The sequence below is a fragment of the Symphalangus syndactylus genome, chromosome 17, assembly GCF_028878055.3.
Source record: "Symphalangus syndactylus isolate Jambi chromosome 17, NHGRI_mSymSyn1-v2.1_pri, whole genome shotgun sequence".
Taxonomy (NCBI): Eukaryota; Metazoa; Chordata; class Mammalia; order Primates; family Hylobatidae; genus Symphalangus; species Symphalangus syndactylus.
In genome coordinates, this window is record NC_072439.2 from 12,837,861 (window position 1) to 12,860,829 (window position 22,969).

The 22,969-nt window shown below is 54.7% G+C and overlaps 3 protein-coding genes across 3 annotated transcripts in view; all 3 read left to right on the forward strand.

Annotated features, from left to right (window-relative positions):
* GNA11 (G protein subunit alpha 11) overlaps positions 1-7,360 on the forward strand; it is a 29,574-nt gene extending 22,214 nt beyond the window's left edge. Inside the window, exons 5-7 of the mRNA XM_055247227.2 lie at positions 2,329-2,458; positions 2,612-2,765; positions 4,357-7,360. Of these exons, the coding sequence (XP_055103202.1) occupies positions 2,329-2,458; positions 2,612-2,765; positions 4,357-4,547 (475 nt within the window). The 3' untranslated portion in view covers positions 4,548-7,360. The remainder of the gene's footprint in view (positions 1-2,328; positions 2,459-2,611; positions 2,766-4,356) is intronic.
* Positions 7,361-8,171: 811 nt separating this feature from the next.
* LOC129466798 (large ribosomal subunit protein uL29-like) lies at positions 8,172-15,167 on the forward strand. Its single transcript, XM_055250803.1, has 5 exons — positions 8,172-8,288; positions 8,827-8,898; positions 9,272-9,346; positions 14,431-14,622; positions 14,916-15,167. The coding sequence occupies exons 1-5, from the start codon at positions 8,172-8,174 to the stop codon at positions 15,165-15,167; spliced, it is 708 nt and encodes a 235-aa protein (XP_055106778.1).
* Positions 15,168-19,819: 4,652 nt separating this feature from the next.
* The window catches only part of GNA15 (G protein subunit alpha 15), a 30,609-nt gene continuing 27,459 nt past the window's right edge, over positions 19,820-22,969 (forward strand). The window contains exon 1 of the mRNA XM_055248360.2: positions 19,820-20,404. Within this exon, the coding sequence (XP_055104335.1) occupies positions 20,260-20,404 (145 nt within the window). The 5' untranslated portion in view covers positions 19,820-20,259. The remainder of the gene's footprint in view (positions 20,405-22,969) is intronic.

A 22,969-nucleotide genomic window follows, 5' to 3' on the forward strand; every position in this document is an offset into this window, starting at 1 on the left:
ATCTGCACAGACCCTGTTTCCAGATCAGAGCCGTCCCCGAGTTCTGGTGTTTGTGCGTGTGGGGCACCGGCCGGCCCTGTCCTGGAGGGCCTCGCGGTGGCCCCGGTTGCGGGTGCCTTCTCCTGCAGCACAAGCTCGCCCTGGCACTGGCCCTCATGAGGGAATGACGCCTCCCTGCCAGGGTGTCCCCACTCAGCTGGTGCACTGCCGAGGCCATTGTGAGGGTTCCAGGAAGTCTGTGGGGTTTTCCTCGAGAGCCCTGCCCTGAGACCCACCCCAGGGCTGGGGGTGCCACCCCCTGCTGTCTGCCTGTTCTCCCCACCCATCCTCCCGGCTCGGCCTCCCAGCGCAGGCAGGGAGGATGCAGCGTGAAGATGGAGGCAGGGATGGAGCCACGTGGCCACAAGCCACGAAACGCCAAGCTCTGGGGTGGTTCCCGGGACCCGAGCAGGAGCTGGGCCCTCAGCAGCTGTGCTGTCCTCTCTGGACCTGGGCGATGGTGTATACTGTTATGAGAATTCAAGTTTTTCTTCTTTTTTATTCATGCGGGGCCCATGACCCCAGGATAAAGCTGAGGCCAGCCGGGCATAGGCCAGGGTGTGGCATGAATGTCCCCTCCCACCTCGTGTCTCAGGGTCCCCTCGCAGCCCCACGCTGGCCTCATAATGGCGCAGGCCTCTGTGTCCTCTGTCAGAAATGTCTTGTCCCCTCCCTGAGCTGGGCTGAGTGTGTCACCTCCTCTCCACCATCTTCCAGGCCCTTCCCAGCTCCGGATGTGCCCTCTTTTTTTTTTTTTGAGACGGAGTCTCACTCCGTCGCCCAGGCTGGAGTTTAGTTGCGCGATCTCGGCTCACTGCAAGCTCCGCCTCCCGGGTTCACGCTGTTCTCCTGCCTCAGCCTCCCGAGTAGCTGGGACTACAGGCGCCCGCCACCACGCCCGGCTAATTTTTTGTATTTTTTAGTAGAGACGGGGTTTCACCGTGTTGGCCAGGATGGTCTTGATCTCCTGACCTGGTGATCCGCCCGCCTCGGCCTCCCAGTGCTGGGATTGCAGGCGTGAGCCACCGCACCCGGCCCGGCTGCGCCCTCTGTGCTGGGTGCAGAACCCCGTCCTGAGCCTACTCCTCTACCGCCGTTGTTTCTCTGCCAGCCACCTCTGTCCACCACGAGCTGGCAGAGGGCCGGCCAGGTGCTCTGGGATGCAGCTGGAGGCCTGACCCCTGTCTGGAGGCCTTGAAGGCTGGTGGGATCGTCCCAGTGTGTGAGGAGAGGCTCCTACTCCCTCAGGTGGAGACAAGACACAGGGAAACCCGGATCCCAGCCCTGCCGGCCGCCACAGGCTTGCAGGAGAGGCCTCGCGCTCCAGACGGGCTGTGGCCTGGTGTCGGCACACCCATTGCCCTCCCGCCTGGCCGCAGCTGCTGGTGTGGGCCCTCTTGTCCCTTAGAGTCACCTGGCACATCTGTCATCCACCTGTGCCTGCTGGACTCCTCTGCAGACCAGACCAGGTGGATTTCACCACTCACATGCCCAAGGCAGCCCTGCTCTCCTCGGCAGAGTTGCAGGGACCCCGGCCTTCCCTGGGGCCTGGGGCCGAGGCCTGAGGGGCACTCTCCACTTCTGCCTTTGTATTCTTTCAAGAAGACCAAAGTGCCTTTCCTCATTATAGAAAACTTACAAAAGTCACAAGTAGAAAGAGGCAAACGTCCCGTAAGGAACGCATGCCCGCAGACATCGTCTGAGCTGATTTTCTTCTGCTTGTGTGTGGCCTGAGAGTGTGAGGTTGAGCTGCTCACCACGCGGGGCGAGGCGCTGTGCCTGCTCTTCTGCCCTAGCAGGACACCGGCAACTCTGCCCTCTGCAGCCGTCACTGGAGGGTCCCTGCAGGGAGCAACTGTGGCATCAGTGTTTACTCCTGCGAGTGACGCTTGGTGAACATCTGTGTCCCTGGCCCCAGCAAGGGGAAAGGCTTCTGTGCCCAGGGTGACATCCAGATGCCGGGCGTAGGGTCCCTGGGCACCCATCGCAGGTTCCCGCAGCAGCTGGCGCCCAGAATCCTCTGGGTTCTCACACCCCCACACTAGCGCCCGCTTCCCTGGGCCCAGTGGCCTCAGGCCCCTTTGCCAGTGAGGGAAGGGTGTGCAGTGGTCACTCCCGGAGGCGGTGCAGCGGCTCTGAGAGCCTCCTTGCCGGTTCTAACAGTGGGGGCTCTTCCTGCTCCCGCTGCTGTCTGGTGTGGCAGGAGGGGCCTGGGTGGGAGCCGTCCTGGGATTGCAGACTGGGCCTCGGGGCCCCATTTGGCTGAGTCCTGGTGCTGTGTCCTTTCAGGATGGTGGATGTGGGGGGCCAGCGGTCGGAGCGGAGGAAGTGGATCCACTGCTTTGAGAATGTGACATCCATCATGTTCCTCGTTGCCCTCAGCGAATACGACCAAGTCCTGGTGGAGTCGGACAATGAGGTGGGCCCTGCCCTGAGCAGGGGCAGCATGGGGGGGCCGGGCCTTCCCCACCTGTTGAGCCTGGGTCCCCTCACCTGGGTCCCCTCAGCTGCCCCTTGGGCTGTGTGCAGCGGGGAGGGCCCCTCTGATCCCTGCTGCCTTCGCTCCCGCCAGAACCGGATGGAGGAGAGCAAAGCCCTGTTCCGGACCATCATCACCTACCCCTGGTTCCAGAACTCCTCCGTCATCCTCTTCCTCAACAAGAAGGACCTGCTGGAGGACAAGATCCTGTACTCGCACCTGGTGGACTACTTCCCCGAGTTCGACGGTGCGCCGGGCTGTGGCACGGGGGGCTCGTGGGCAGGACCTTACGGGAGCGGGGCTGGTATGGGAGAGGGGCTCATACAGGCCGGGAGCTCTAAGGGAGGGCGTCTGATGGGAGGTGCCATGTACGCGAGTGGGGTCTCAGGGAAGGGAGGTCTCGTATGAGGGGGACTTGTACGGGAACGAGTTCTCCGACGCGGGTGTCTCATACCCGTGGGAGATCTGCTAATGCAGGGACTCCTTATACAGGAGGGGTCTCGGGCAGGGGGCTCGGGTGGGTGGGGTCTCGTACAAGGAGGGCACCATGGGAGGGGGAGTCTTGTATCGGTGGGTCTCATACGGGAGGGAGTTGTTGTATGGGGGTGTCCTGTATAGGTGATCCCATATGGGAGGGGTCTCACAGGAAGGGTTCATGCACACTGCCAGCACCGCCCCGTGGGGACCTTGGTGGTAGTCCCTGCATCCTCCTCTGTGCCCTAGTGCCCCCACCCTTGGACCCCTCCCTCCCTACGTGGCCCCTGCCCCATGGGGCTGTGTCAGGGCAGCTGAGCCCAGCCCTCTCTGGGCCTGGGGATGACAGCCAGGGGAGGGTGTTGTGTGCCCTCTTCTGTGTGGTCAGTGGCTGCCGTTAGCGCTGTCACCACTCAGAGCTGTCCCTGCCAGGCACAGTGAGGCCCCAGGCAGCTCTGGCGCCCTCGTTTCCACCCTGGATCTGTGCTCCTCCCGCGAGTGGTGGGTGTCATCTTCGGGAGGGCCCCTCAGGGCGCCCTGCCTCTGGATGCGCAGCGGGAGGGAGGGGTCTGGCACACGGTGTGACCTCGGCCGCTGGCTGCAGGCACAGGGCCCTGCTGTCCCTGGGCAGGGGAGTGGCGGGGGTCGCTGCACCTGCTCCAGCTCCATGTGGCCCCTGCCCCGAAGCCTGTCCTGTGGGCTCACGGAGCCCTGGTGGGGGGAGGCCAAGGGACTGGGGCATGGACCCCTGTCCCGCCAGTCCCCAGAGCAGCCCCCTGAACACCCCCAGGGGCCTTTCCACCGGGGCAGGTAGGAGTTACTGGGCGGGGCACCCGCATTGTCCAGGGTGGTGGAGGGGCAGGGGTGGCGGGTGGGAAGCAGCGCCCCTGCTGGAGCCCCGGGACGTCTCTGAGGCGCTGCCTGCAGCAGGGGCACCGTGGGTGGGTGGGAGCCGCTGTTCCTGCTCTGTGGGTTCTGTGCCCAGCCCTGGGGACCTCTCCTCTCACCCTGGGCCTTCTCAGGGCAGCCATGCCAGAGGCCTGCCCTGGAAGGCTGTGGCTGTGGAGCTGAGTGGATAGAGGCCGGCAGAGGGCTGAGCAGAGGGAGCAGCGGGGGGTGCAGAGCCCCAGGTTGGAGGCCTGGGCCGTGACAGCAGTGCCCTGGGGCTGCAGTGGGATTGGCACCGCAGCTCACCCGGGGAGGGAGGGGAGCTGCGGCCCATCAGGCATGCAGCGGGCTCTGGGCTGGGGGTCGAGCTGGGTGGGCCGTGGGCCTTACTCATCCCCTGGGAGTGACAAAGGGGCCCACGCGTCCCTTGCCCTGGGCCGGGCTGGGGCACAGCCTCACCCTCCGCCCTCTCCCAGGTCCCCAGCGGGACGCCCAGGCGGCGCGGGAATTCATCCTGAAGATGTTTGTGGACCTGAACCCCGACAGCGACAAGATCATCTACTCACACTTCACATGTGCCACCGACACGGAGAACATCCGCTTCGTGTTCGCGGCCGTGAAGGACACCATCCTGCAGCTCAACCTCAAGGAATACAACCTGGTCTGAGCGCCCAGGCCCAGGGAGATGGGACGGAGACACGGGGCAGGACCTTTCCACGGAGCCTGCGGCTGCCGGGCCGGTGGCGCTGCCGAGCCCGGGCCGGGGCCTCTGCCCGCGGGAGTTTTTTTTTTTTTTTTTTTTTTTTTTTTTTCATATTTTTAACAAATGGTTTTTATTTCACAGTTATCAGGGGATGTACATCTCCCCCTCTGTACACTTCGCGCACCTTCTCACCTTTTGTCAACTGCAAAGGCAGCCTTTTTCTGGCCTTGACTTATGGCTCGCTTTTTTCTAAAAAAAAAAAAAAACGAAAGAAAAAAAAAGCAACAAAACATAAAACACACATGCGCCCCGTGCCCCCAGTGACTCTGGGCCTCACAGAGCCCCCGCCAGCCAGCATGGGGGCCCGCCCACAGCCAGTCACGCACCCCCACCCCGCAGCCCCCCATGGCTGTCCTTCCAACCCCACGTGCTTTTTCTTTCTCCCGCCCGCTTCTTTTCTTCATCACGAAAGGCGTGGAGACTCGGAGACGGACGTTTTTCCCCTTTTTTAAGTTATTGACGCCCAGTGCGCCTCGCCTCTTCATGAATCAATGCTGTGCTTTGCCCACTGGACTCCTGAAGAGGGGGTGGGGGGCTCCCTCAGTTGCCCACCCTGGGAAGTGCCTAACCTTTTTTTTTTTTTTTTTTTTTTGAGTTAAAAGAACGCCTGACTTGCAGGTTGAAGAAACGCCCTGGGCCCTCTCTCATGGCCGGGTTCCCCGTCCCTCTGCAGAGGCTGGGAAGGGTCCCCGGGCTGGAGCCCTGGGGGCTCCTCTGGGCTGTGCCTCCGGGGCCAACACTGGCTGCTTGGGGCTGCCTGGGGACTCCAGAGGGCTGCACGGCCACCCTGCCCTGGCTGGAGTGTACCCCACCGGAGCCCACGTGGGCTGGGCGGCTGGAGGGACGGTCCCCCCGGTGACACTGGGAGAAAGGCCACTTGGATGGGGGTGTTTCTTTCTGTTTTGTTCCGCTTTGTGATGTCACCAATTTGGAAACAGGGTGGGTGGGGACTTTTACAGAATATTCTCAGGTGTGTACCCGAGAGGCAGAGAGAGGGATGTGGCCGGCAGCTCTGTGTGTGGCCTTGTCCCAAGCACTTGTGTCCGCCCCCGAGCGCCGCCCCCGGGGAGCGGGAAGCCAGCACTCGCACTTTGGCCGGGGCGCATGGAAGGTGGCGGCAGGCACCGGCCTGGGCAGCTTCCAGGCCTGGCTGGCCACGGCCCGAGGGGGAGCCCGCCAGGCCACGCCGCACTGAGCCACAGCCCCGGGGGCCGTCTCCCGGGGCCCCTTTAGGCACTGAGACTGGTTCTCCCTGAGAGACTCGGAAGGTGGGGAATGAGGGGACTGTTTGGGGAGGTGGCTTTTTCGTCTGCTGTTGACTGAACACTACGGCGCCCTGTGGTTCTGGGCTTCGCACAACTGCCCTAGGGATGGATCGCCTGTGCTGCCTTCGCCCGCCGCCACACCGGGACCCTGCACGGCTGCTTCTGGCCTCGACAGATGACAAAAGAAAGCCCCAAAATAGGACCACCCCGACCAGCAGTTCCCGCCTGCCCATCCGCCACTGTCAGGCCTGCCCTGGCCTCCTCGTCCGAAGGGCTGTCTGCTGGCTTCTGGGGGGAGAAGAGCGGGGAGCCCCGTGGAGGGGGCGGGGTAGACCAGGTCAGGGCAGCTACATGTCTGGTGATCAGCCCCATGGGGAGACGGGGCCAGCGGGACCCCCCCCGCCCCGGCTTCCCCACGCGACTTTTCTTCTGTCTCGCCCAGAAGCGTCCTTTTTTTGTGTGCCAGGTGTCTACCTAAGAGGGTTGTCGCCAGAAGCCCCCCATGGCGAGTGCTGGGGCCCGGCAGTGCCCTGGGGGAGCAGATGGGGCCACCCCTGGCAGGGCCGCTGCAACCCTTTCCGGCAGCAGAGCCCTCTGGGGGGCCTGTGCTTGTGGCATCTCTTGAGGGCCCAGATCGCACAAGGTGACCTGGCCGTGGTCTGAGGGTGGAGTCGCTCAGCACGCAGGCCGGGGCGCTGCTGGGCTAAGTATTAGCCCTTCCCAGGGAGAGGGCTGTGCCAAGCATCCCAGAGCTGGGCTGGGGCCGCCAAAACGTCTTGGCCTGGATCCTCTGGGTCTGAGTGCCTGATCCCCTGCCCCTAAAAAAGTGGAGGTGGGTGTTGCAGGCCCAGGGCAGGGGTGCCTGCCCCAGGAGAGTCCCAGGCAGTGGTTCTCATGCCAGTGGCACCCAGGGGCAGGGACAGCCAACCCCCACCCTGGCCACGTGTGGGGCCACATGTGGGGTGTGTGTTTTTACCTTGGTGAATCTCACCTGCCAACGCTTTCTCGTGAGTGCCGACCACCTTCTCCGACCATGTCACGCCCAGGCGGCCGCAGCCCCTGGCCACTGCAAGACCCACGCCCTGGGTCCCCCGGCTCCCCCAGAGGGACATCCCTGTGCCAGTGTCCCCCAGTGGTGGCAGCGGATCCTGTGGCCGGCCTGGCGGACGGGACCCGGTGATACTTGTATATTACACAGTCCTGATTTCAGACAATTTCAACCTTAATCTATTTAAAGAATATTCTATACAAGCTGTTTTTAAGCCTTTTACCATTTGAAATGCATGTGTTGTGCGCGCTGGGGATGGGAGGAGGGGCTGAGGGGACGGCTCAGTGTCACCTCCCACAGCCACCGGCCCTGACCCGTAATCCAGACACCGATGGAAGTCGACTTTTCATATCTTTCTCCTGAAATGAACTCTGTTTTAAATTGGAATAAATTTTGTTCCTAAATGCTGGCGGCCCCCTTCTGGTTTATTTCCTGTTGTCCTTCGAAGGGGGCTGGGGGGAAGTGTGCAGAGGCCTGGCCCCCAGGAGCCCTGGAGTTGCCTAGGGCATTGCCTGACCTCAGTGGGGCCGCCTGGGTGCCTCCGCATGACCTCCGCACCGTGTCCCGAGGCCTCTCCCTTGTCATCTTCTTTGACCCTTCGCTTCAAGTTCATTTCACTAGCACCAGGCCAGAGCAACCTGCTTGGGAAACGCCACCTTGTTTGGGGGCTGGGGACAAGGGAGTGAGACGGGGAGGAGCCCACCCAGGTCCCAGGCTGGCCTGCCCCTCACCTTGCAGGGCTCCCTCCGGGCCTCCGTGTCTGTAAGCTGCGGGTGTGGGACCTCTGCAGCCTTCAGTTATTTTTTCCTTTTGAAAAAATTTAATTGTAAAATACAGATAACAAATTTCTAAGTGCACAGCTCAGCAGCATTAAGTGTATCCACACGGTTGTGCAGCCATCACCACCATCCTCTCCAGAACTTTTATCTTCCCAAACTGAAACTCTGTCCCCATGAAACACTCAGTCCCCGTCCCCCTCCCCAGCCCCTGGCACCCCCCATCCTACTTTCTGTCTCCATGAATCTGACGGCTCTATGGACCTCCTAGGAGTGGAACCGCGGGGTGTGCCCTTCTGTGTCTCCGGCGTCTGTCACTGAACGTGATGTCCTCAAGGTGCATCCACGCTGAAGCCTGTGTCCGATTCTCTTCCTTTTCGTGGCTCAGTAATATTCCACTGTGTGGATGGGCCACGCTTTGTTGATCCGTCTGTCATCGATGGACGTCTGGGTGGCTTCCACCTTGTGGCTGTTGGCAATTGTGCCGCTGTGCACCTGCGTGTGCAAGCTTCTGTTTGAGTCCCTCCTGTCCGTCCTTGTGGGTGTGCATCCAGAGGTAGCATTGCTGGGTCCTCTGGTCTTTTTTTTTTTTTTTTTTTGATGCACCTTGAGGAGTCTCACTCTGTCGCCAGGCTGGAATGCAGTGGCACGATCTCGGCTCACTGCAACCTCCACCTCCCGGGTTCAAGCAATTCTCCTGCCTCAGCCTCCTGAGTAGCTGGGACTACAGGTGCCCGCCATCACACCTGGCTAATTTTTATATTTTTAGTAGAGACAGGGTTTCACCATGTTGACCAGGCTGGTCTCCATCTTGACCTCGTGATCCTCCCACCTCGGCATTTCAAAGTGCTGGGATTACAGGCGTGGGCCACTGCGCCTGGCCTCTATATTAATTTTTTGGGGAGGCGCCCGACTGTTTTCCACAGCAGCTGTGCCATGTCACATCCCGCCAGCTGCACACAAGGGTGCCATTTCCCCACATCCTCTTTCAGTTTCATTGAGTCCGATAGGCCTGTCCATCAGATAGGCCTGTCCATCAGATAGGCCTGTCCGTCAGGCCATGAGGACCCTTGCTGTGCCCGACACTGCCCTAGATACTACAGTACAGCGGAGAAGGTGGCACTTACCAGCGAGACTTCATCCAGGAAGAGAAATGGAGCAGGGAAGTGGGACAGGATGGGGAGATGGTGGCTTTTTTTTTTTTTTTTTTTTTGAGACGGAGTCTCGCTCTGTCACCCAGGCTGGAGTGCAGTGATGTGATCTCAGCTCACCTCAACCTCTTGCCTCCTGGGTTCAAGCGATTCTCCTGCCTCAGCCTCCCAAGTAACTGGGACTACAGGCGCCCGCCACCACACCCGGCTAATTTTTGTATTTTTAGTAGAGACAGGGTTTCACCATGTTGGCCAGGCTGGTCTTGAACTCCTGACCTCTGGCTATCCGCCTGCCTTGGCCTCCCAAAGTGCTGGGATTACAGGCGTGAGCCACCGTGCCCGGCCAATGGTGGCTGCTCTGGTGGGCTGTTCCTGCTGGTCTGTACAGGAAAAGGCTGAGAAAGTGGTGCATGAGCAGCATCCTGGGAGACAGGAAGGGAAGGAGCCACGCTGTGGCCTGAGGGTGAGCTAGGCAGAGGCATAGCTTATGCAAAGGCCCTGGGGCAAGACCATGCCTGGTGTGTTGGAGGAGCAGCGAGGAGGCCCATGCGGTTGGAGCGGAGGGAGGGGGAGAGAGGGAGGGGGGAGGGCAGGGAGGGGTTGGGCTTTTACCTTCAGAGGGAGGTGGAAGCCCTGGAGGGATGCAGGCAGAGCAGGGACAGGACCTGACAGGTGCTCATAGGCGGCCTCTGGTGGCTGCTGCTGGGAGGACAGACGGGCGAGGGCGGGAGCCAGGGGACTAGGCTGGTGCAGGTGGCGATGATAGGGGTGGACCAGGTGGCAGAAGCAGAGGTGGGGGAGTCAGCTAAGGGGTGTTGAGTGCTGGGGGGAGCTGGGCCCGGCATGGATATCGCAGGTGCGTGTTGTGCCCCCAGTGGCCAGCAGGAGTCGCCCCAGACAGCTCCTTGCCTGCCCCTAGCCCCCTGCCCATCCTAAAAGGAAAACTGAGGCACAGAGGGTGAGCATCTTGCCTGAGGCAGCTTGCTCTGACGGCTGGCCAGTCCCTCCTAGGTCTTGACAACAGCCCCAGCCTGTTCAGCTGGGCAGGCAGCTCCAGCACCCCCTGCAGAATCCATAGGGCCTGGAGCAATGAAAACACAGGGTCCCTGTTTAAAAATTCCCAGGAGGCTGGGTGCAGTGGCTCATGCCTGTTATTCCAGCACTTTGGGAGGCCGAGGCGGGCGGATCATTTGAGGTCTGGAGTTCGAGACCAGCCTGGCCAACATGGTGAAACCTCATCTCTACTTAAAATTCAAAAAATTAGCCGGGTGTGGTGACACATGCCTGTAGTCCCAGCTACTTGGGAGGCTGAGGCACAACAATCGTTTGAACCTGGGAGGCAAAAGTTGCAGTGAGCCGAGATGATGCCACTGCACTCTAGCCTGGGCGAGGAAGTGAGACTCCTCAAGATAAATAAATAAACAAATAGGCCGGGTGCAGTGGCTCATACCCATCTCTACTAAAAATACAAAAATTAGGCGTGGCGGCTCACGCCTCTAATCCCAACACTTTGGGAGGCCGAGGTGGACGGATCACTTGAGGTCAGGAGTTCGAGACCAGCCTGGTCAATAAGGTGAAACTCCGTCTCTACCAAAAATACAAAAATTAGCTGGGTGTGGTGGCGGGCGCCTGTAGTCCCAGCTACTCGGGAGGCTGAGGCAGGAGAATTGCTTGAACCCGGGAGGCAGAGGTTTCAGTGAGCCATGATCGTGTCTTTGCACTCCAGCCTGGGTGACAGAGTGAAACTTTCTCTAAAAAAAAAAGGTGGCCGGGCGTGGTGGCTCATGCCTGTAATCCCAGCACTTTGGGAGGCCGAGGCAGGCAGATCACGAGGTCAGGAGATTGAGACCATCCTGACTAACACCATGAAACCCAGTCTCTGCTAAAAACACAAAAAATTAGCCGGGCATGGTGGCGGGCACCTGTAGTCCCAGCTACTCGGGAGGCTGAGGCAAGAGAATGGCGTGAACCCGGGAGGTGGAGCTTGCAGTGAACTGAGATTGCACCACTGCACTCCAGCCTGGGTGACTGATCAAGACTCCATCTCAGAAAAAAAAAAAAAGAATACAGAAGATCTGAATGCCACCATCAACCACATTGACATAATTGACATTTATATAGAACACTCCAATGAACAACAGCAGAATACAGTTCTTTTCTCATCTTTTTCTCTAAAAAGAAGGGTCTCATTTTGTCTCGCAGGCTGGAATGTGCAGTGGCTCACTGCCTCTTCTAATTCCTCAGCTCAAATGATCCTCCTGCCGGACCTCCTGAGTAGCTGGGGCTATAGGCGTGTGTTACCACACCTGGCTAATTTTTCAATTTTTTGAGGAGATGGGGTCTTACCAAGTTCCCCGGGCTGCTTTCAATCTCCTCAAGCAGTCCTGCTGACTCAGCCTCCCAAAGTGCTGGGATTACGGCCGTGAGCCACAGTGCCCGGGATGTATGTTCTTTCCAAGAGCACATGGGATATTCATCAAGATAGGCCATATTCTGGGTCACAAAGCAAATCTTATCAAATTTAAAATAACTGAAATCAGGCCGGGTGTGGTGGCTCACGCCTGTAATCCCAGCTACTCGGGAGGCTGAGGCAGGAGAATAGCCTGAACCCAGGAGGCAAAGGTTGCAGTGAGCTGAGATTGCACCACTGCACTCCAGCCTGGCAACAGAGCAAGACTCTTGTCTCAAATAAAGAAATAAATAAATAATAAATAAATAAATAAAATAATTGAAATCATTCAAAGCATGTTCTTTGACCATAACAGAATCAAACTAGAAATCAATAACAGAATGTTTGGTATTTGAAAAGTCTTTAAATATTTGAGAGTTAAGCAACTCACTACTAAAGGGGTTAAAGAGGAAGCCTCAAGGGAAATTAGAAAATACATTGAACTGAATGGAAATGAAAATACAACTTACCAAAATGCGTGGGATGCAGCTAAAGCAGTGATCAGAGAAATATTTATAACATTAAAATTCTTATATCAGAAAAGAAGAAAGGTCTAATTTTTTTTCTTTTTTTTGAGACAGAGTCTCCCTCTGTCACCCAGGCTGGAGTGCAATGGTGCAATCTCGGCTTACTGCAACCTCTGCCTCCCAGGTTCAAGTGATTCTCCTGTCTCAGCCTCCTAAGTAGCTGGAATTACAGGCACCTGCCACCACACCCGGCTAATTTTTGCATTTTAGTAGTGACAGGGTTTCTCCATGTTGTCCAGGCTGGTCTCGAACTCCTGACCTCAGGTGATCCACCTGCCTCGGCTTCCCAAATTTTTGGGATTATAGCTGTGAGCCACTGCGCCTGGCCTGAAAGGTCTAATATTTTAAGCTTCTACTCCCAAGAAATTAGAAAGAGAAGAGCAAACTAAACACAAGCTAAAGAGAAAATAACAGAATGGAAATCAATGGAATAAAAAAAAGAAAAACAATATAGAAAAATCAATAAAGCCATAAGCTGGTTCTTTGAAAAAAAAATTAATGAAATTGATAAACCTTTAGTCTAGATTCACCCTCCAGAGAGAAAGAGAAAGAAATTACCAGCAACAGGCACAAAGGAGGGGATATCATTACTCACCCTAAAGAAACTTAAAGGATAATAAGGGAATACTATAAATAAGTGTATGCACATAAATTTGACAACTTAAAGGAACTGGACCAATTTCTCAAGAGACACAAGCTACCAAAACTCACTCAAGAAGAAACAGAAAACCTGAACGGTCCTATACGTATTAAAGAAACAGAATTTGAAGTTAAACTCTTCTAAAGAATAAAACATTTGGGAGGCCGAGGCGGGCGGATCACGAGGTCAGGAGATCGAGACCATCCCAGCTAACACGGTGAAACCCCGTCTCTACTAAAAATACAAAAAAAATTAGCTGGGCGTGGTGGTGGGTGCCTGTAGTCCCAGCTATTGCGGAGGTTGATATAGGAGAATGGCGTGAACCCGGGAGGCAGAGCTTGCAGTGAGCCAAGATCACGCCACTGCACTCCAGCCTGGGCGACAGAGTGAGACTCCGTCTCAAACAACAACAACAAAAATAAATAAATAAAATAAAACTTTAGGCCCGGATGGTTTTAGTGGTGAATCCTATCAAACATTTAAAGAAAAAATAACATCAAATTCTTCACAATCTGTTTCAGAAAATAGAAGAGGATGGAATACTTCCCAACTCATTTTATGAGGCCAGTATTATCCTGATACCAAAATTAAAGACAGTACAAGGAAATTACAGATCAGTATACTCAAAAACATAGACACTAAAATCCTTAACAAAATGTTAGCAAGTGAAACAATGAAATCCAGCCATATATAGAAAGAAAACCACCTCACCACCAGGTGGCATTTATCCCAGGAATACAAGACAAGCTCAACATCGGAAAACCAGTCAATATAACTTGCCATATTAACAGACTAAAGAAAAACCATATGATCATATCAATAGATAAAGAAAATGCATTTGATACAATTCAACATTCATTCATGATAAAAATTCTAAGCAAACTAGGAGTAGAAAGGAGCTTCCTCAACCTGATAAAGGGCATCTATCACAAACCACAGCTAAACAACAGCAACAAAAATACTATTGGCCGGGCGTGGTGTCTCACGCCTGTAATCCCAGCACTTTGGGAGGCTGAGGTGGGTGGATCACCTGAGGTCAGGAGTTCAAGACCAGCCTGGCCACCATGCTGAAACCCCCATCTCTACTAAAAATACAAAAATTTGCTGGGTGTGGTGGCACACGCCTGTAATTCCAGCTACTCGGGAGGCTGAGGCAGGAGAATCACTTGAACCTGGAAGGGGGAGGTTGCAATGATCCAAGATCACACCATTACACTCTAGCCTGGGCAACAAGAGCAAAATGCTGTCTCAAAAAAAAAAAGAAAAAAAAGAAAAAATATGTACACAAATGTATATAGCAGCTCTGTTCATGATCACCTCAAACTGGAAGCAACCAAATGCCCCTCATGTTTGGATAAACGGGAATGCATCCACACAGGGGAATATCACTGGACCATCCAAAGCAACGAACTCCTGATCCACTCAGCAACACAGAGGAATCGCAAATGCTAACTGAAGCCAGTCTCAGAAGCTACTTTCTGGACCAGGTGTGGTGGCTCACACCTGTAATCCCAGCATTTTGGGAGGCTGAGGCAGGTGGATCACTTGAGGCCAGGAGTTCAAGACCAGCCTGGCCAACAGGACGAAAGCTTGTCTCTACTAAAAATACAAAAATTAGCCGGGCATGGCGGCTCACGCCTGAAATCCCAGCTCAATCCGGAGGATGAGGCAGGAGAATTGCTTGAACCTGGGAGGCAGAGGTTGCAGTGAGCTGAGATCGTGCCATTGCACTCTAACGTGGGCGACAGAGTGAGACTCTGTCTCAAAAAAAAAAAATAGATGGTGGTGGTGCGCAGTACTCGGAAGGCTAAGGTGGGAAGATCGCTTGAACCCAGGAGCTCAAGGCTGCAGTAAGCCATCATTGCACCACTGCACTCCAGCCTAGGCGAGAGAGAAGGGCCTTGTGTCAAAAAATAAAATAAAAACCATAGCAACAGCTCTTTCCCCCGGAGCGAGCGGCGGCGGTGGCCTGTGCAGCAACGGCCAAGATCAAGGCCCAAGACCTTCTCGGGAAGAAGGAGGAGGAGCTGCTGAAACAGCTGGACGACCTGAAGGTGGAGCTGTCCCAGCTGCGCGTCGCCAAAGTGACAGGCAGAGCGGCCTCCAAGCGCCCTAAAATCCGGGTGCGGTGGCTCACGCCTGTAATCCCAGCACTTTGGGGAGGCCGAGGCGGGCGGATCACCAGGTCAGGAGATCGATACCATCCTGGCTAACACGGTGAAACCCCGTCTCTACTAAAAATAAAAAAAAATTAGCCGGGCGTGGTGGCGGGCGCCTGTAGTCCCAGCTACTTGGGAGGCTGAGGCAGGAGAATGGCGTGAACCTGGGAGGCGGAGCTTGCAGATCTCGCCACTGCACTCCAGCCTGGGCGACAGAGCGAGACTGTGTCTCAAAAACAAAGAAACAAAAAACCAAGATCCGAGTCGTCCGCAAATCCATTGCCCGTGTTCTCACGGTTATTAACCAGACTCAGAAAGAAAACCGCGGGAAATTCCACAAGGGCAAGAAGTACAAGCACCTGGACCTGCGGCCTAAGAAGACACACGCCATGCGCCGCCCGCTCAGCAAGCACGAGGCGAACCTGCCGATCAAGAAGCGGCAGCAGAGGGAGCAGCTGTCCCCAACGCGGAAGTGCGCGGTCAAGGCCCAAGTGGCGCGTTGTCAATAAAGCACAGCTGGCTGAGAAAAAAAAAACAAAAACACCAAAAAACATAGCCACAAAGAGCCAATCCATGGTCAGGAGGGAGTTGTTCAGGTGATGGAACTACATTCTGTATCCTGTTTATAGCAGTAATTTACACGAATCTCTACAGCTGTTAAAACTCATAGCAACCAGGCCGGGCGCGGTGGCTCCCGCCTGTAATCGCAGCACTTTGGGAGGCCCAGGCGGGCGGATCACGAGGTCAGGAAATCGAGACCAGCCTGGCTAACACGGTGAAACCCCCGTCTCTACTAAAATACAAAAAATTAGCCCGGCGTGGTGGCGGGCGCCTGTAGTCCCAGCTATTCGGGAGGCTGAGGAGGAAGAATGGCGTGAACCCCGGGAGGCTCACCTTGCAGTGAGCCGAGATCGTGCCACTGCACTCCAGCCTGGGTGGCAGAGAGAGACTCCGTCTCAAAAATAAATAAATAAATAAATAAACTCATAGAACCATACACCAAATAAATACAATGCTACATAAATTTAGACAATCAAAAGCAAAATAAATCTTTTTTTTTTCTTTTTGAGACAGACGCTTGCTCTGTCAACCCAGGCTGGAATGCAGTGGTTCGATCATAGCTCACTGCAGCCTCAACCTCCCTGGCCTAAACAATCCTCCCACATTAGCCTCTGGAGTACCTGGGACCACAGGCATGAGCCACCACCCCTGGCTAATTTATTTTATTTTATTTTTTAGAAATGGGGTCTCACTGGGAGGTGGAGGTTGCAGTGAGCTGAGACCGAGCCATTGCGCTCCAGCCTGGGCAACAATGACAAAACTCTGTCTCAAAAGAGAAAAAAAAAGAAAGAAAGAAAAAAAGAAATAGGGTCTCACTATGCTGCTCAGGCTGGTCTTGAACTCCTAGGTTCAAGCAGTCCTCCCACTTCAGCCTCCCAAAGTGCTGAGATTATAGGGGTGAGCCAACATGTCCAGCTGAAATAAATCTTATTTGCAAACAATACCCCCCAAACCCGGAAATAAATAATAATACCACAAAAGTCAGAATGATAGTTACTGCTGGGAAAGCGGAGATCACTGTGGGGAAGACACTAGGGGTCTTTGTGGGGCTGAGGTTTTTTTTTCTTTTTCTTTTTTTTTTTTTTTTTGAGACAGAGTCTTGCTCTGTCACCCAGGCTGGAGTACAGTGGCACGTTCTCAGCTCACTGCAACCTCCACCTCCCAGGCTCAAGTGATTCTCCTGCCCCAGCCTCCCGAGTAGCTGAGATTACAGGCGTGCACCAACACATCTGGCTAACTTTTCTATTTTTAGTAGAGACGGGGTTTCACCATGTTGTCCAGGCTGGTCTTGAACTCCTGACCTCAGGTAATCTGCCCGCCTCGGCCTCCCAAAGAGCTGGGATGACAGGCGTGAGCCACCGCGCCCGGCCTGAAAATCTCCTTAGTCTTGGCCCCAGTGGATCCTGTGGATACCGGCTTCACAGCAATTTATTAGGTGATACATTCAGCTTTTATGCGTTTTCTGAAAGAAATATTTTCTACACACACAAGCTCACCCTGGTGTTCCCAACTGAGCTAATAATACAGGGCGAATGCTCAGCATGTGGCAAGGAAGTGGCTCAGCCCGTTTAGGGAACTGCAAGGGAGGTTTGTTCAGAAGCTGGAGAAGTGGGCAGAGCCTGGGCCCTGGATCCAGGGAGCCGGCTCATTTATTCTGAAGCCAGTGGGAGCCACAGAGGGTCTGCCACCCTGGTCCAGGCTGTGAAGATGGCGGGTGCTAGCGTCCTGTCCAAAAATGCCAGCAGGGAGATGCTAGGAGAGTGGCCCCCTGGGCTCACCCTGTGGGGCCTGTGGCTCAGCCTCGTCTCCCAGTTTTGCTGGTCATTTCTGTTTCAGCCACGCCGAAAGATCTGCATGGCCATGACCTATTTCTGCGTTTCTTCGCCTGTCCTGGGTGGGAGTGCCCCTTGTTGCTGCTATCCAGCTGGGGGCGGGAAGGTGGATGGCTGGGTGGGCAGATGGCACCTGCCAGCTCCAGTGACCAGACAGGGGCCCCTATCGTACTTCCCATCTGCCATTCGTTATGAATCAACAGTGGAGAAAACCACACATTTGCGCTGAGCTGGTGAAGCTGCGTCAACGGCTGTCACTGAGCCCTGGTGTCTGGGAAGAGGTGGGGACGGTGGCTGCCAATGGCTGTGTGGCCCTGGGCACGTCATTCACCCTCTCTGAGCCTTGCCCTATCTGTAAAGGGACCAGAGGCCCCCGAAGTACAAGAATTACGTGTATCTCTTGGGGAGGAGAGTTTTGATCCAGAACTTTCTAGAATTTTCTACAGCCTGTCAATGGGGGTGGGGAATCTGAGTATCTAGGAAGCAGCAATGTTTTTACCAAGCTGCCAGCCGCCAGCCCACCCCTAGGGCCCTGAAGTCCCAGACGGATCAGGACAGGGCGGACTCATGGCACTCGCTGGGAATATCTCCTTGACCAGTGAGGTCCACTCCCGAAGTCCCTTTTACACCCCATCTGCCTGTCTGACTTCTCCTGATCCCGAATATGACTTGTCTGTGCAACCTTTGTTGATCCATTTAGAGCAACAATCTTGAAACTTCCCCAACAACATCTCTGCTTAATTTTTCTGGCAGAATTTTTCACCATCCAACGGGCTTAGGTGTATAAATATATATATATATATTTTACATGTGTGTATATATATACACACATATATATTTTTATGTATAATATACATATATGTATATTAAAATATATACTTTTATGTGTGTATATATACACACATAAAAGTATATATTTTAATATATGTATGCGTATATACATATAATATATGTATATATTATAAATACAGGAGAGTATATATAATATAATATATATAATATATAAATATATAAAACATATATTTCAATATATGTATGTGCATATACATATAATATATGTATGTGTATATACATATATGTATGTGTATATACATATATTATATGTATGTGTATATATGTATGTGTGTATATATAGTGTATATAAACATACATATATATGTATATATGTGTGTATATATAGTGTATATACATATATGTATGTGTATATGTATGTGTGTGTGTGTATATATATATAGAGGGAGAGAGACAGAGAGAGAGTGAGTTTTGTTTTGTTTGTTGCTGGAGACAGGGTTTCACTGTGTTGCCCGGGCTGGAGTGCAGTGTTATGATCTTGGCTCACTGCAGCCTCCATCTTCAGGGTTCAAGTGATTCTCTTGCCTCAGCCTCCCAAGTAGCTGGGACTACCGGTGCGTGCCAACATGCCCAACTAATTTTTGTATTTTTAGTAGAGATGGAGTTTCGCCATGTTGGCCAGGCTGGTCTCGAACTCCTGACTTCAAGTGATCCTCCCGCCTCAGCCTCCCAAAGTACTTTGATTACAGATGTGAGCTCCCGCACTCTCACCTGGCCATATTTTTTATTCTTTTATTTTTTATTTTTTTTGAGACGGAGTCTTTGTCACCAGGCTGGAGCACAGTGGCGCGATCTCAGCGCACTGCAACCTCTGCCTCCCGGGTTCAAGTGATTCTCCTGCCTCAGCCTCCCGAGTAGGTGGGACTACAGGCGTGTGCCACCACACCCAGCTAATTTTTGTATTTTAGTAGAGACGGGGTGTCACCATGTTGGCCAGGATGATCTTGATTTCTTGACTTCGTGATCCGCCCGCCTCGGCCTCCCAAAGTATAGGGATTACATGCGTGAGCCACCGGGCCCAGCCTAAAATTTATTTTATTATCTGTTCTTTAACTAGAACCTTAGGTAAGGAGGTCTGGGATCTGTGTCTCTTGACTACCGTGCCTGGCACACAGTTGGCGCTCCATGAATGCTTGCACAATGAAGGGATGGCCCTGCCTGGAATCTGCCTGGTAGGCGTTTAGACTCTGGGGCCCCGCAGGTGGGGGATGGGCTCCCGGCTCTGCCTTGTGCCAGCCCCGCCAGTCACTCCCCTGCTTTGTGCCTCAACCTCGTCATCTCTCAAACAGGGACGACAGTAGTAACTACAGGGTGATGTCAGTATAAAACCAGCTAATTTTTGTATTTTTAGTAGAGACAGGGTTTCACCATGTTGGCCAGGCTGGTTTCGAACTCCTGACCTCAGGTGAGCCACCCACCTCTGCAGGGCGCATCACCTGAAGTCAGGGCAGAGTCGCTGGAAACAGTCCGTGACGCCTGGCCTGAGCTGTTTCTTAAAAATATATCAGAAGGCCTGAGTATGGTGGTTTATGCCTGTAATCCCAGCAGTTTGGGAGGCCGAGGCGGGTGGATTACCTGAGGTCAGGAGTTTGAGACCAGCCTGGCTGACACGGTGAAACCCTTTATCTACTAAAAATCCAAAGTTAGCCCGGCGTGGTGGTGGATGCCTGTAATCCCAGCTACTCGGGAGGCTGAGGCAGGAGAATTGCTTGAACCTGGGAGGCAGAGGTCGCAGAGTCGAGATCGTGCCACTGCACTCCAGCCTGGGCAACAGGAGTGAAACTCCATTTCAAAAATAAAAAAAATCTATATATCTATATTATATATAGATATATATGTATATATATCTCAGCAGTAGCATGGGTCTGACGGTTCCTGATTGGCTCCAAGGAGGGGGACAGCTCCGGATGAAGCCTGAGGAGAATCCGCCCCTTCTCCAGAAGGAGGAAGAAGGGCGCTGCTGGTCACACAGGACCCAGTCTGCGGTGGGGGTTTTCCCGCCACCGCCCCGCCCTCCCTGGGGCCCCCACCTCACCCTCTCCCGGCACCCTTCGCCGTCAACCTGTTGGGCCGGGTCTGAGCAGGTCTGGAGGCGGGCGGGGAGCCCTGGCCTCCCCACCTTCTCCCGTCCCCACCCTGTTCCCAGCACTCAAGCCTTGCCACCGCCGAGCCGGGCTTCCTGGGTGTTCCAGGCAAGGAAGTCTGGGTCCCTGGGGGGTGACCCCCAAGAAAAAAGCAGGCTCCCTGCGCACCCGGCTGCCCGGAGCCCTCTCCAGGGCCGGCTGGGCTGGGGGTTGCCCTGGCCAGCAGGGGACTGGGGGCAATGCCACCCGGTGCCAACTGAGGCCACCGCACCATGGCCCGCTCGCTAACCTGGCGCTGCTGCCCCTGGTGCCTGACGGAGGATGAGAAGGCCGCCGTCCGGGTGGACCAGGAGATCAACAGGATCCTCTTGGAGCAGAAGAAGCAGGACCGCGGGGAGCTGAAGCTGCTGCTTTTGGGTGAGTCCAGGGTTGGTGGGCAGTGGGTGGTGGGCAGCTGGCAGGGGTGTCAGGGCAAGGAGGCAGATCAGGCTAGGTCGGACATTGGTATCATGGAGCCCTCCCCTCCTCCCAGGGAATGGGGAGCCTGGAACCCATTTTCCAGATGAGAAAGACTGAGGCTCAGAGAAGCCGAGTTCCTTGTCCAACGTGCGACCAGTGGCCAGGTGCCCAGGCCTGTCCACTGTGCGGGGCATACACAGTAGCAGACGTGGCTCTACCGGGCCCCTGCCGGGCAGGCCCAGCACGCCCTACCTGTCTGTGTCATGGCGAGGGAATGATGAGCTCAGGTGTGCAACCCTTTCTGGCCAGCCCGCCCGCAAGGGAGGGGCCGGCTCCAGCCTCTCCTTCACCAGGACGCTCCCTCTCGCCTTTACCTCCCTGCCATGGCTGGAGAGGGCTTGTCTAGGGCTCGTTTGGGGGCTAGAAAGGATGGATTGATTGGTTCATTGGTTCATTCATTCATTATTCATTCATTCAAGATTTATTGAGTAGCTCCCAGGGACACAGCAGCCAAACAGGGGAAGATATTTCCGTCTTCCTGGATCTCATTTCCCGTGAAGGAGCCAAGACATTTAGTCTGTAAACTCATAAGCAGATAAAATAATTCTGGCAACAAGAATTATCTAGCAGAAAACAAAACAGGGTGGTGCTTCCATGCGGAGGCTTCAGATGGGGGAGTCGACGTCAGTAACGGCTCAAGATTCTGAACTCTGGCTGGGTGCAGTGGGTCAAGCCTGTGATTTCAGCACTTTGGGAGGCCCAGGCAGGCGGGATCACTTGAGGTCAGGAGTTCAAGACACAGCCAGGCCAACATGGTGAAGCCCTGTCTCTACTAAAATACCAAAAATTAGCCGGGCATCGTGGCTCATGCCTGTAATCCCAGCACTTTGGGAGGCCGAGGAGGGTGGATCACAAGGTCAGGAGATCGAGACCAGCCTGTCCAACACGGTGAAACCCCATCTCTACCAAAATACCCAAAATTAGCCAGACGTGGTGGTGCACGCCTGTAGTCCCTGCTACTCGGGAGGATGAGGCTGAGGCAGTGGAATCGCGTGAAACCAGGAGGTGGAGATTGCAGTGAGCTGAGATCATGCCACTGCACTCCAGCCTGGCAACAGAGTGAGACGCCATCTCAAACAAACAAACACACAAACAAACAAAAATTAGCTGGGCATGGTGGCACACACCTATAATCCCAGCTACTTGGGAGGCTGAGGCAAGAGAATCACTTGAACCCGGGAGGCAGAGGTTGCAGTGAGCCGAGATCACGCCACTGCACTCCAGCCTGGATGACAGAGCAAGACTCATGTCTAAATAAATAAATAAATAAATAACGCCTGTAATCCCAGCACTTTTGGAGGCCAAGGGGGGCAGATCACCTGAGGCCAGGAGTTCGAGATCAGCCTGGTCAACATGGCGAAACCCCGTCTCTACTCAAAATACAAAACAATTAGCCGGGTGTGGTGGCATGTGCCTGTAATCCCAGTTACTGGGGAGGCTGAGGCAGGAGAATCGCTTGAAACTGGGAGGTGGAGGCTGCAGTGAGCCAGGATTGCACCATTGCACCCCAGCCTGGGCAACAAGAACAAAACTCCATCTCAAAAAAAAAAAAAAAAGTTCTGATCTCTGAAACCTCAGAGTCTTCTCATTCCCATAGCTTGTTTCCCCAATACCTTTCCCTGACTGTGGCCCCATTGGCCTAAGCCCGGGGATGCTAGCCTGGGAGGGTCTCCTGGGATCCCCGAGCTCTGGGCTGGGGGCTGGAGAAGGTCTCGAGTCTTCTGGACTCACGTGTGTCTGCCCCGGGCAAAGAGCGTGGTCATCCTGTGATGGTCGCCATCGTCCTTTCCTCATTCGGTGGGAAGAGGCAGCCCAAGAGGAAAGAGAGAGAACATCGAGTGGGACGGAGGAGACCCCCAGGAACTGCACCTTCACTGGGGGCCCTTTCTTTCTTTTTTCTTTTCTTTTCTTTTTTTTTTTTTTTTGAGACGGAGTCTCGCTCTGTCGCCCAGGCTGGAGTGCAGTGGCTCAATCTTGGCTCACTGCAAGCTCCGCCTCCCGGGTTCACGCCATCCTCCTGCCTCAGCCTCTCCGAGTAGCTGGGACTACAGGCGCCCGCCACCATACCCGGCTAATTTTTTTGTATTTTTAGTAGAGACGGGGTTTCACCGTGGTCTCGATCTCCTGACCTCGTGATCCGCCCGCCTCGGCCTCCCAAAGTGCTGGGATTACAAGCGTGTGAGCCACCGCGCCCGGCCTTCTTTTTTTTTTTTTTTTTTTGAGACGGAGTCTTGCTCTATCTCCCAGGCTGGAGTGCAGCGGTGCGATCTCAACTCACTGCAACCTCCGCCTCCCGGGTTCAAGCAATTCTCCTGTCTCAACCTCCTGAGTAGCTGGGATTATAGGCACGCGCCACCACGCCCAGTTAATTTTTTTTTTTTTGTATTTTTAGTAGAGATGGGGTTCCACCATGTTGGCCAGGCTGGTCTCGAACTCCTGACCTGGTGATCAGCCCGCCTTGGC